The sequence below is a fragment of the Moschus berezovskii genome, chromosome 7 (assembly GCF_049115385.1).
Source record: "Moschus berezovskii isolate FMDL1 chromosome 7, NW_MosBer_1.0, whole genome shotgun sequence".
Taxonomy (NCBI): domain Eukaryota; kingdom Metazoa; phylum Chordata; class Mammalia; order Artiodactyla; family Moschidae; genus Moschus; species Moschus berezovskii.
In genome coordinates this window covers 55,648,172-55,660,959 of record NC_142466.1, presented here as the reverse complement: position 1 = coordinate 55,660,959, position 12,788 = coordinate 55,648,172, and the positions used below count along the sequence as shown (strand labels likewise).

Sequence of the window (12,788 nt, the reverse complement as noted above, 5' to 3'; positions counted from 1 at the left end):
CAGTGTAGAATTTGTTTCTCTTCTGGTAAAACTGAAGCAATAATAGCATCACACAGTTATACTCTAAGGTATTTTAAAGTACACAAAAGTACAGCTATTTATGCTATGTAGTTACATGAATAATATTCCCAAGAGACGTTAAATCTTTAATACCCAACTTCTGTCAAACACTTAGAAGCACAGAACTATATTAAGAAAGCATGTGGCATTCAATTTCTGACATTTCATCCTGTAAGAAGGCAAAGCACAACAATAACACGTCTCTGAAATGCAAATACCATTAAGTGCAAATTTCCAGAACACAAGGTCAATCTAGAAACACATTTTAAAATTCAACAGATTCACTTTTTAAATTAGTATGCTCAGTATATAATTTTCAAACACAATCCAAAGTGATTTTCCAATGTTTTTCATAGTCTTAACTTTTTCTCCCTTGTAAAAATATACTCACTGGTTCATTTTCTGTTTTCCAATTTTCACATTTACTAACTGAAACTATCTAACCTTATAGGAATATCCTTTTTTCTCCACATTTCCAAATGTGAAATCGATTTTATTTAAATTCCATAATAAGAACACCACCAGTAATAACATTCCCTTATGTTTGAGCTTTAAAATAAACCTTAAACAGTTCTAAAAGGAGAAATTTTTAATCCTCCCAACCAGAGCTGAGAATTAGCACAACTTCCTTCAAACGATTTGTCAAGTGAATACTGTATCTAGACACAGAAGGAGATAGTCACCCCAAGAACCAGGTACTGTTTTTTGACTTCCTAACTCCACCTGGGCACAAGAAGATGCAGAACTGCGTTACCCCAGGAAAACTTGTAGACGCTGAGGGTCTTACACTGAGCTCGAAAAGGGAACCACCTGCTTTCCGCCCACATACACCTCCTCAATATTTCGGTCATCTCCTGAAAGAAACATCAAGGAATCATTGTTTATAATCTGAACAGAGAGATACGATCAATAGAAAATGCAGCATCTAATCTGAGGATTAGAGCCTGAAATACATGCCTAAAGCAGAATTTATGTAAAGTTGAATCGACCCTCCATCACTGTCCTTTTAGCTAGAATGAGTGGTTTCCATTTCCAGCCCCAGTCGTAAAAGAAATACTTATCTTTACGCCCCAGAATAATACTCAGCATGGTGAGATGAAGGGCTTGCAAGAATTGAGCTTCACAAGAAATATCACGTGTTTCTCCCACTCCAAATTCAGAACTCAGAAGTCACTCAATGGAGTGAGAGGAAGAATAGAATCTTCTATTTACTTCTCTTTCTCTCTCAGTGAATAGAATTGAATGTGAGTATGTTTAAAGAAAACTGGCTTCCCTGGTGGCTCAATGGCAAAGAATCCACCTGCCAATGGAATGGGTTTGATCCCTGGGTCAGGAAGATCCCCTGGAGAAGGAAATGGCAACCCACTCCAGAATTCTTGTCTGGGAAATCCCATGGACAGAGGAGCCTGGTGGCCTACATTCCATGGGATCACAAAAAAGTTGGACACGACTTAGCAACTAAACAAAAACATGTTAAAAAAGCATGCATGGAAAGACTCCACCACATACTTATCACAAACACAACGTGGTAGGGCAGACTGAAGGGTCAGAACAAGTGTAGGAGGAAGTATAGGATGATCTCGTCTTGCCTGCCATTCCTCAAGTTTAGGGTTTAATACTGTGTTCTCAAAGAGCATGTTCATTTCAAATAGTGCCTTTAAATATTGTACCATAAATGGGCTCAGTGCTAAGGAATGCTAAAAACAATAATAAGTCTAAGCAAGTGATTACACATAATTCTTAACATATGGTGCAATATATGCAGAGAGCATACCAAGAGACAATGAAAGATTTTATATAGCATAGAGACATATATACCTACCTAGATATAGGAACTTCTGGATAACAGCCTAAAATGAAAAATAAATATAATCATAAAAAAAGTATTTTCTGCACTTAGAAAAGCAAATTGACAATGAATAGTGGTTGGCAAAACCCAGAAATATAAACTTATTTCTTGATGGCAAAAATCTATTTTTATTTTTTTCTAAACACAGACTTTTTTTCTTTTGTAAATATATATATATATATAGCCCACAGAGGAGAAAAATGTATGTTTCAATGCCCAAACTTATTTATATATTTACATAAAAGATGCTATCTTGATTATCACTATCTGTTTGCAGTTCCACATGTGAATTTCTTTAGTCTTGCATTCCATATCAAGGAGTTACAGTGAAAATATTTTTAATTTAAGCCCTAAAAAGGTCTTGATATAAGGTACATAATCCATCCATTTGACAGGTACTGTAATTCCCTCTGTTGTGTACATTAGCCTGGCTGGAACTTAGTCCCAGAAATGGACACACTGGTGTCTGTCTATTCCAATAACAGAGCTGGGTAAAGGGGAAGAAATTATTTGTCACCAACAATCCAGTATCCCAAGTCAAAATGCTAAATAAACTATGGCCAAAAGTACATAACTCTACTCACTGGAACTAGCTTCTATGGCTAATAGTCACTGTCTCACTTAAGCTGGCATCCAATGAAAACCCCAAAATCTACTTTTATTAATGAAAAAGAAATGGTCTTTTGCCTAAAAAAATAATAGTACTGATTATTAACAAATGTTTTCCAATGCCTAAAAGTTCTTAATATATAACCTTGAAATCTTCAGAGGGAAAGTGTTAACATAAATAATTTAATATAATTTAAATATTTTAAGAGGTGTATAAGACAAGAAAAATGCCTGGATTAATGGAACTGAACCCTATTCCCAGAAACTCACTCTAATATTCCAGGAAATTCACTCAATCAATAAAAAGTAAAAGATTAAGTAATATAAAAATAACTAATGCTATTAAATTCAAATAATCCAGCACTTTTCTTCTAAAAACTTTGGTTCAGTCGCTCAGTTGTGTCTGACTCTTTGCGACCCCATGAATCACAGCACGCCAGGCCTCCCTGTCCATCACCAACTCCCGGAGTTCACTCAAACTCACCTCCATCGAGTCGGTGATGCCATCCAGCCATCTCATTCTCTGTCATCCCCTTCTCCTCCCACCCCCAATCCCTCCCAGCATCAGAGTATTTTCCAGTGAGCCAACTCTTCACATGAGGTGGCCAAAGTATGTTACATTTAATATCACACTTACTCTCATAAGTGGATCAGTTTTTAAATGGCAATAGTTAAATTTTAAGAAAAACTATCTCATAAAGAATTGTTATTAAAGTAAAAAGAACCAGTTTATCTTATATATACAAAAACATGGTAAGAGGGATAAAGTAATGAAACTTACTTTCTTATAATTAAGAGAATCAATGTAGCATTGTGATCAAGAACCCAGTCCCCAGAAGTCAGAAAGCCCTGGAATGGAATCCAAACTCTGTCTATTAATTACTGGCCATGACTTCTTAGGAAATCATTTAACCGTCCTTTAGTCTCACTGCCACATAAACCACATGGTAATATTAATAGCACGTGCCTCTCATAATAGTTCTGACAGTTAAACAAAAAATGATGTATGAAAGTACATAATCCCATGCTATTTAGCACATGGAAAGTGTGTTCAATAAGTGGTAACTATATTATGTTTTCTTAGAGTCAAGTACCTTCAAATATACAAATACATTCAAAATAGAAGTGTTTGTTTATACCATTATTGTCATGAAATTATAATACCTTAAAAGGATCTAGCTTCCCTTACAAGAGTCTCCCTCCATTCCATTACACTGTTTCAGTGTCTTTTTTTTTTTCCTATAGGGAAGTTGTTATGACTAGTTCATGAAATAAACGCTTTTGATCAACTTCCTTTTACGTACCTCAGAAATCTCACCAACAAAATCCCCATAAAACAGGTCAATGGGAGAGTCAGATGCTTTGGGGTTGATCAGGAGGGCATCAAATTCCTTACCGACTTCAAAGTTTCCAATCTCTCTATCCAGCCCCAGGGCTACAGGGTGGAATAAATTAACAAACAGTCAGTATCTCCAAGCTTTGGACCATGTAAATATCCCAATTTACAAGGACAGAATCTGCCAACATATTACTCGGAAAAAAATATCAGTATCTTAATAATGAAGCATTCCAATAGACCGCAAGACTTCGACTTACAGAAAGCAGAGCAAGGAGAGGGAAAGCAAAATCTGAGAACAAAGAGGTCTCTTTAACACCCTGATCATATTAATAATCCTGATGGTATGTCTATTTTGGCTCTACCAGTACTCTTCACAGTCCAGCTGGTCTATGATTTCCATTCATCCCTCTAAGAAACATGACGATGGACCTAATATCTTTCTTTTCCTCTCCTATTCTCCTTCCAACATTCCAACTCCTTTCCTTCCCCTTTTTATTCTTTTGTTCTACAAAATAGCTGATAAAATCTACTTTTGTGGCAGTGAAATGAACTTCAAATAAGTAAAAACTAATTATCTTTTTTTTTTGCATGCTTGTCAATGCAGGCATATCCATCCTAAGTTCCTTAAATGATTTGAATAGAAAAAATATTCACTTCTGAAAGTAAATGGATCCTCATAACTTGAGTCCCAGTGCTTTAGAAAGCAGACTAATTTCTCTGTAACCTTAAAGATTTCCTGGTTGCCAGAGAAGAATGGTTCTTTACATAGGGTATAGGTCAATAATGTCTATTGACTTGATTCATCTCACAGCTAGAATTCTTGTTCCATGAATAGTGGATGTCAAGGAAGAACATCTCTCATTTTTATGGTTTACTTTCAAAAGATAAGGGTAGCTGGTTTTCCTGGCAAGTGAGGGTGTTGAATTTAAGCTCCTTAAAGCCAATAACGTGGACAGAGTGTTCCAAATGGAAGCATGCGTGAAAGAAAGGTCAACTGGAGTGCAGCATTTTGTAGTTGAATTTTTACATGTATTTTTTGTATTCTGTGACTGTCAGAATACAGTCCTGTGTGAAAACATTAGACAATAACCGCTGCATTATATTTCTATGTATGGATATCCAAAAGTCTTTTGGCAATGCTCTAAGCACACATTTAGAAATCCTGCTTGTTCTTAAATGGTTATTTAAAGGGTAACTCATTTATTCTCAGAAAAGAAAGAGACTTTTTAGCCAACGAATTCTTATAGGAAGACAGAGGTGCAAACATAATTTAAAAAGTTAAAAAGCAGCTAGGTGACTTCTGATTGTGGGGAGAACTGAATGAAATAGAAAGTCACTAGAAATCTTCTCCCCCTTCACTGATTACACTTGACATTTTTCATTTGACATTTGTCATTACCCTTGACACTTGTTATTTTTCACCTGACAAATAACATGACAAACATGAGTTTTTGATGACTGTATTCAACATAAAATTATTGTTTGTTTAATAGGCCAGATAACCAGGTTCATTTGCCAGGATTTGACAAGGGGTATGTGGGTGTGTGTGTAGTATAGCCCCACTCTGTAAGGACTTCCCTGGTAGCTCAGATGGTAAAGAATCTGCCTGCAATGCAGGAGACTCAGGTTCGATCCCTGGGTCAAGAAGATCCCCTGCAGAGGGAATAGCAATCCATTCTAGTATTCTTGCCTGGAGAATTCCATGGACAGAAGAGCCTGGTGGGCTACAGTCCATGGGGTTGCAAAGAGTTGGATATATATATATATAAACTAACTGGATTATTTGTTAGAATATGGAGAGTTCAGATATGTACTAACCAAAAAAAGACACAACTACTTTCAGTGAATTGTAAATTGATCTAAATTCACATTATTGCAGAGAGGCCTAACTGTGCTGGTAAGCAACTCAAATGCACTTTAAGAAATTCAGTTTTACTATCTCTGGAGCAGATGTTGGCTCTGTGAAGGCAATTTATGCATATCTTAATCTTGAGAGTGAATGTAAAGCTAGGAAGAGTACAGCTTTTAACAGGGAAGCATTCATCTCATTCACTCAGATTCTTGTGGAGACATAAGCTAAGGAAAAGAAATTCTGTAACAGTAACCTCAGAGGCCCAGAAAATAGATCTGAAAGCTGTACAGCACGATAGAAATGATTTGGTAAGCACCCCATGCCGGCCTGATCAGATAACAGGATTCTGATGAAACAACTCACAGATGGCCTAGAATAAAAAAGCGTTATTTAAATATAAGTAATTTACACCATGAAGTTAAGGTGGTAGGACAACTATGTGAACTCAGAAGTGAAAGTGGGGAGTGTCACACTTGTTAAAAGTACAGAACTTTTAAAAGTTAGAACTTTAGAAAATGAAGTCATAAGACATGGGAAAATGCAAAGCATATGACCTTTTCCTTGAAATGTTCTTTATGGCGTTCATCGTAGGAGAACATTCAAAGAAGAGCCAGGAAGTTTCTCTTCCCAGGATACCCTGGCCTCCATCATACTTCATTTCTAAGATCTAGGGTATTTATCATAAATATCAAGATATATTAAAAAATATACACCTGTCTCAAGATCTATGTTTTTCTTTCTCACTAGCTACCTAAGGTTTCATGCTATGCTCATTATCACCCATCCAGATTATATTACAATACTAAAGTGAAAGAAATACAGTTACCAAATTCTATTTTTTCAGTAAAAATACAATTACATGTGAGAACTGGGAAAAACCGATGAACAATATTTGCATATCAACCAGCTATATTTTTACAACTTTCTCTTTTGAAGGAGACTTGTAATTAGTGTACTTAAGTATGTAAACAAAATACATAGTCTAGGCTAAGATTTATCCAAGAAGGAAAAGAAAGATTTATACAGGAAGATATTGCAGTGGAAAGCATTGACCTGCACTCTGGCATCAGATTTTCTAGATTCAAATAATATACCACAGCTTGACAGGTATGTGAGCCTCACTCAGGTACCTGGTTGGTAAAATAGAATAAATGACGGTAGTTCTGAGGATTAAATAACAGCATCTATAAAGCATGTTGCATAGTGCCTACCACATGGTAAGAAACCAGTAAGTCTTGGCTATTATTATTATTACTACTCAGGCCAATAGGGAGCACTTTACTTGACTTGATGGGAAAAAACTGATTACATATGTATGTGACCAATGCAAGTATCCATTACAGCAATATAACTGCATACTGAACATCTCTTCTGCCAAAAACAAAGAACTTGCTAAATTAATGATTCAAATCATTCAAATAATGATTCATCACATGCTTGAACGTGTACTTCACTCGCTAAGCTTTGTGTATATTATGTGAGATACAAATCATGAATATGGGGATGCCTGCTGATGTCAGCATCATGAGCCTTCATACTTCAGCCAAGGACATAGATTGGTATGGTTGTACATCATGTGAGAAAGAAAAAAAATGCTCATTACCTTGGCTGCCTCCAAGAGTAGCTAGTCTGAAGACTTCTTTGAGGGTGAGGCTTTTTGCATTTATCTTATTAATTAAAAGGATATTGGAAACCATCACTGCTCTTCTGATCGCATCAAGCATGGATGATGAATAACCACCAGCCACATCTGTGGTAGATAAAATAAACAGTAACCTTATGAGCTGGATTGTTAGGTATATAGGGTTTTTTCTGTTTTTAATGACAGATATTCACTCTAATATACTTCAGAGAAAAGACCTTATCTACAAACACAGGATAGACACAGACTAATATTTAAAGGAATTCAAAACTTGCAATTAGTATCAAATTATACTTCTACTAGTTTTCTAGGGCTGCTGAAACAGATTACCACAAATGTGGTGGTTTAAAACAGCAGAAATTCAGATTTCTCTGGTAGTCTGGTGGTTAAGACTTAGTGCTTCCACTGCAGAGGGCATGGATGGGTTCAATCCCCTGATTGGGGAATTAAGATCTCACATGTGTGGCAAAGAAAAAAACAAACAGCAGAAATTTATTCTCTCACAGTTTTGGAGGGCAGAAGTCTTAAAGTGTGGCAGGGCCACCATCCCTTCAGTGTCTAGGGAAGAATCTTCCCTGATTTCTCCCAGTTTGAGGGGGCTCCTGGTGCTCCTTGGTTTGCAGCAGTGTAGCTCCAATGTCTGCCTCCATATTCAAATAGGCTTCTTCCTTCTGTGTCTTTATGCACCTTTCATTGCTTGTCTCTTATAAGGACATTCATCATTGGATTCACCTTAATTCACAATGACTTCATCTTAAGAGCTTTACCTTAATTACATTTGCAAAGATCTTTATTCCAAATAAGGCCATGTTTACATTTTCCTAGTAGATATCTCCTTTTGGGGGAAGTGGTACAGGGAGCACAATTCAACCCAGCACAATATCCAAATGTCCAATAAAGTTAAGAGAAGAAACATCTTTGACTATTCCCTAAACTCTCAGAGAAATTGGTCAAATATGATTACATTATAGATAACATGAGATCTAAAATAAAACTCATAGGTCTATGATCTAAAAACTTGTCCTAACTCTATTTTAATTCCGATGAGGACTTTGGGAATTAAATAGCTACTTCTTTATGATAATTTTTTCAGGAAGAGCTTTTAGAATGAACTTAAATATTCTGGAAAAATTAGTGTAATAAATGAGCAGTGCTGATATAGACAGCTTTACATTTGTCACTGGCATCGTTAGATGAGGAATCAGAATTTTTTATAGTGTTTTAAATAAGTCCCTAATCATAATAAATTGAAAAACTGCCTTTGACAAGAATGAATATAGAAGTTAAATGAATTTGTATAAATGTCAAGTAAGCTAACATGTTTTATTAGAGGAAAAGTACATCTATAGCTAATAAAATACACTTACTATTTCAAGAGTTCCTTTTGTAATATCTTGGTAGACACATATAATTGTTAGTGCCTGTGTATATTGCAAAGATCAAAAATAATAGCTCCCTAAGTAATCTTAGATTGCAGTTTAATTTTATGTTCAGCTGTCCTACATGTCTTTAGATAAACTTGTATGCTTTTTTTGTTTTAGAAAATACTTTTCTTTAGCCAGAAGAGTATTACCAGAGGCTCATCCAGTTCCTTGACAAGTTTTACTCATCTACTTAGTTAGTCCACTTTAACATACAGTAACCATCCATCAACCTTTCATTTTATCATAGCATCCAACTAATAAAACACATATGATTTGGGAAACATGCACATTATGCTTTGAAATATTTTATGTATTGATTTTTTTCTTTATTACTAGAAAAAGAAAATGTTCAATCTAAAGGCAGAATAAAATTCTATCACTACATGGTATGGAAATAAGTAAAGATTGAATATATATTTCAAAATATGTAAGAAGCAGCTAAGAAAACCATATAAAAATAAAAACTTGGGCCGGGGGCAATAGAAGAATCAGTTCAGTTCAGTCGCTCAGTCGTGTCTGACTCTCCGCGACCCCATAAATCACAGCACGCCAGGCCTCCCTGTCCATCACCAACTCCCGGAGTTCACTCAAACTCATGTCCACAGAGTCGGTGATGCCATCCAGCCATCTCATTCTCCATCGTCCCCTTCTCCTCCCACCCCCAACCTTTCCCAGCATCAGAGTCTTTTTCAGTGAGTCAACTCGTCGCATGAGGTGGCCAAAGTATTGCAGTTTCAGCTTTAGCATCAGTCCTTCCAATGAACACCCAGGACTGATCTCCTTTAGAATGGACTGGTTGGATCTCCTTGCAGTACAAGGGACTCTCAAGAGTCTTCTCCAACACCACAGTTCAAAAGCATCAATTCTTTGGCAATCAGCTTTCTTCACAGTCCAACTCTCACATCCATACATGACCACAGGAAAAACCATAGCCTTGACTAGACGGACCTTTGTTGGCAATAGAAGAATAAAAGGAAGTATTTCTATATGTATGTGTTCATCCTATTCATTCACTCATTTATCAACAGATTTACTGAGCACCTTCTTTGTACTTGATTTATTAAAGCAATCATAAATAAAAGTTACAGGCACTGCATGAGCTTACTATTTTAAGAAGAAGGAAAAGAGACAAAGAAACAATACTAATAATAAACCATGTTCAGTTAGTGATAAAGAAAATGGAGGTAGAAAGCCCATTGTGACAGGATGGTCAGAGAAGACCTCATTAAGTAAACAACATTTAAACTAGGACAAAAATGAGAACTCAACCATGTTTAGAGAGACATAAAGGGTATTCCAGGCAGAGGAACAAAGGCACTCAGGTCTTTTGGCAGGAGGGGTGTGATTCACAGAGGGAATTAAAAGGGAGCACTCTAGGGAGGAGAGCAGCACGAGGTGGGGCTGGGAGGTGGAGAGATGTCACACCATGCAGAACTCTGCGGCCTCATAAAGAGGTTTGCATATTCAAAATCACACTGAAGGTGGCAATCAGGAGGGAGTGAAACAGTCATATTTTCTTTGTGATTCTTTTGAAAAGAGAGTACTGGATTAGAAGGGCCCAGGAATATGAGACCTTTCGAAAGCTAGTGCAGGAGTTTAAGCAAGAAGCAATGGCTTCTTGTATGCTTGTATGAGGTGTATGAGGCATTTTTTTTTTTTTCAATATTTCTGCAGGTTTAGTAACATCGTAAAATACATTTCAACTAAAATTCACAAATCTAAAAATCTGTTAGGCATTTTTAGGCGTTTTAAGTTGGAAATGAAGACCAATGTTACATCGTAATATGCCAATTACAAATAGTACTTCAAATAGCAAATACTACAGTTTGTCCCAAACTTTAAAAACTATTCATGAACTCAACACTGAACTATTGATGGCTATGAGAATTGTTTCCTAGCCTTTTTGAAAATTTCAACCCATTTACGTTTAAGGTAATTATTGATAAGTACGATCCCGTAGCCATTTTCTTTATTACTTTGGGTTCAAGTTTATACACTCTTTCTGTGTATCCTGTCTAGAGAAGATCCTTTAGTATTTGTTGGAGAGCTGGTTTGGTGATGCTGAATTCCCTCAGCTTTTGCTTGTCTGTAAAGCTTTTGATTTCTCCTTCATATTTGAATGAGATCCTTGCTGGGTATAGTAATCTGGGCTGTAGGGTATTTTCTTTCATCACTTTAAGTATGTCTTGCCACTCCCTTCTGGCCTGAAGAGTTTCTGTTGAAAGATCAGCTGTTATCCTTATGGGAATCCCCTTATGTGTTATTAGCTGCTTTTCCCTTGCTGCTTTTAATATTTGTTCTTTGTGTTTGATCTTTGTTAATTTGATTAATATGTGTCTTGGAGTATTTCGTCTTGGGTTTATCCTGTTGGGGACTCTCTGGGTTTCTTGGACTTGGGTGATTATTTCTTTCCCTATTTTAGGGAAGTTTTCAACTATTATCTCCTCAAGTATTCTCTCATGGTCTTTCTTTTTGTCTTCTTCTTCTGGGACTCCTATGATTCGAATGTTGGAGCATTTAACATTGTCCCAGAGGTCTCTAATATTGTCCTCATTTCTTTTAATTCGTTTTTCTTTTTTCCTCTCTGTTTCATTTATTTCTACAATTTTATCTTCTAGTTCGCTAATCCTGTCTTCTGCCTCTGTTATTCTATTGTTTGTTCCCTCCAGAGTGTTTCTGATCTCATCTATTGCATTATTCATTGTATATTGACTCTTTTTTATTTCTTCTAAGTCCTTATTAAATCTTTCTTCCATCTTCTCAATCCTTTTCTCCAGGTTATTTATCTGTAACTCCATTTTGCTTTCAAGATTTTGAATCATTTTCACCATCAAAATTTGAAATTCTTTATCAGGTAGATTCCCTATATCTTCTTCTTTTGTTTGTGTTGGTGGGCAATTATCTTGTTCCTTTACTTGCTGGGTATTTCTCTGCCTCTTCATCTTGCTTATATTGCTTTGCTTGGGGTGGCCTTTCCCTCTTCTTGCAGTTTGTGGAGTTCTCTTTATTATGTAGTTTCTTCGCTGTGTGTGGGGTTGGACGGGTGACTTGTCCGGGTTCCCTGGTTAGGGAGGCATGTGTCAGTGTTCTGGTGGGTGGAGCTTGATTTCTTCTCTTTCCTTTAGAAGACAATGGCTGCTTTTCTGGGAGCCTGATGTCCTCTGCCAGTATTCAGAAGTTGTTTTGTGGACTTTACTCCGCATTCAAATGTTCTTTTGATGAATTTGTAGGGAAGAAAGTGGTCTCGCCGTCTTATCCCTCCGCCATCTTGTTCCTTCCTCCCCAGAACACTGGATTCTTATATTCCACTTGATCGTGGAGTACCTCTTCCCAGCTGCTCCAGCAAGGCGCAGCCACTGTACCTTACCTCGGACGAGGGGTATCTCCTCAAGGCCGCCCCTCCTGCTTTGAATGTGGATCAGCTCCTCTCGGCCCTCCGGTGCCCAAGCAGCCACCGCCTCCTGGACGTGGTACAGCTCCTCTCGGCCACCGCCCTAACCCTGGGTGCGGGGCAGCTCCTCTCAGCCACGATTCTGCACGTGGTCGGTTGCGCCGGGAGCCGGGCGTCTCTCGCGTCTGCGCCGCCGGGAGCCGGGCGTCTCTCGCGTCTGCGCCGCCGGGAGCCGGGCGTCTCTCGCGTCTGCGCCGCCGGGAGCCGGGCGTCTCTCGCGTCTGCGCCGCCGGGAGCCGGGCGTCTCTCGCGTCTGCGCCGCCGGGAGCCGGGCGTCTCTCGCGTCTGCGCCGCCGGGAGCCGGGCGTCTCTCGCGTCTGCGCCGCCGGGAGCCGGGCGTCTCTCGCCCTCTCCGTTTCTATGGTGGAGTTTAGTCGGTTCTGGTTTCAAGCTAGTGTTTCAGATCCTGGGGCCACCACTTACAGGGCTGTAAGGCTTCAGGGAAGCAGTGTAATCTTCCTGACCTTAAGAAATATTCCTGGTTTCTAATGTGTTCCTTAGCGATCTGATTTTGAGTGAGTAGAATGCATGTGTCCCACCATAGAGAAGAGTGTATGAGGCA

At 38.0% G+C, this 12,788-nt stretch overlaps 1 protein-coding gene and 1 long non-coding RNA gene across 7 annotated transcripts in view; one reads left to right on the top strand and one right to left on the bottom strand.

Annotated features, from left to right (window-relative positions):
- The window catches only part of LOC129556740 (uncharacterized), a 191,684-nt gene that overhangs the window by 70,505 nt on the left and 108,391 nt on the right, over window positions 1-12,788 (top strand). The gene's annotated exons all lie outside the window — the stretch shown is intronic.
- Window positions 234-12,788, bottom strand: part of GDA (guanine deaminase) — a 112,343-nt gene continuing 99,788 nt past the window's right edge. Inside the window, exons 11-14 of the mRNA XM_055426880.2 lie at window positions 7,313-7,459; window positions 3,823-3,953; window positions 1,883-1,910; window positions 234-914 (exon numbers count right to left, since the gene is read on the bottom strand). Coding sequence (XP_055282855.2) covers window positions 844-914; window positions 1,883-1,910; window positions 3,823-3,953; window positions 7,313-7,459 — 377 coding nt within the window. The 3' untranslated portion in view covers window positions 234-843. The remainder of the gene's footprint in view (window positions 915-1,882; window positions 1,911-3,822; window positions 3,954-7,312; window positions 7,460-12,788) is intronic.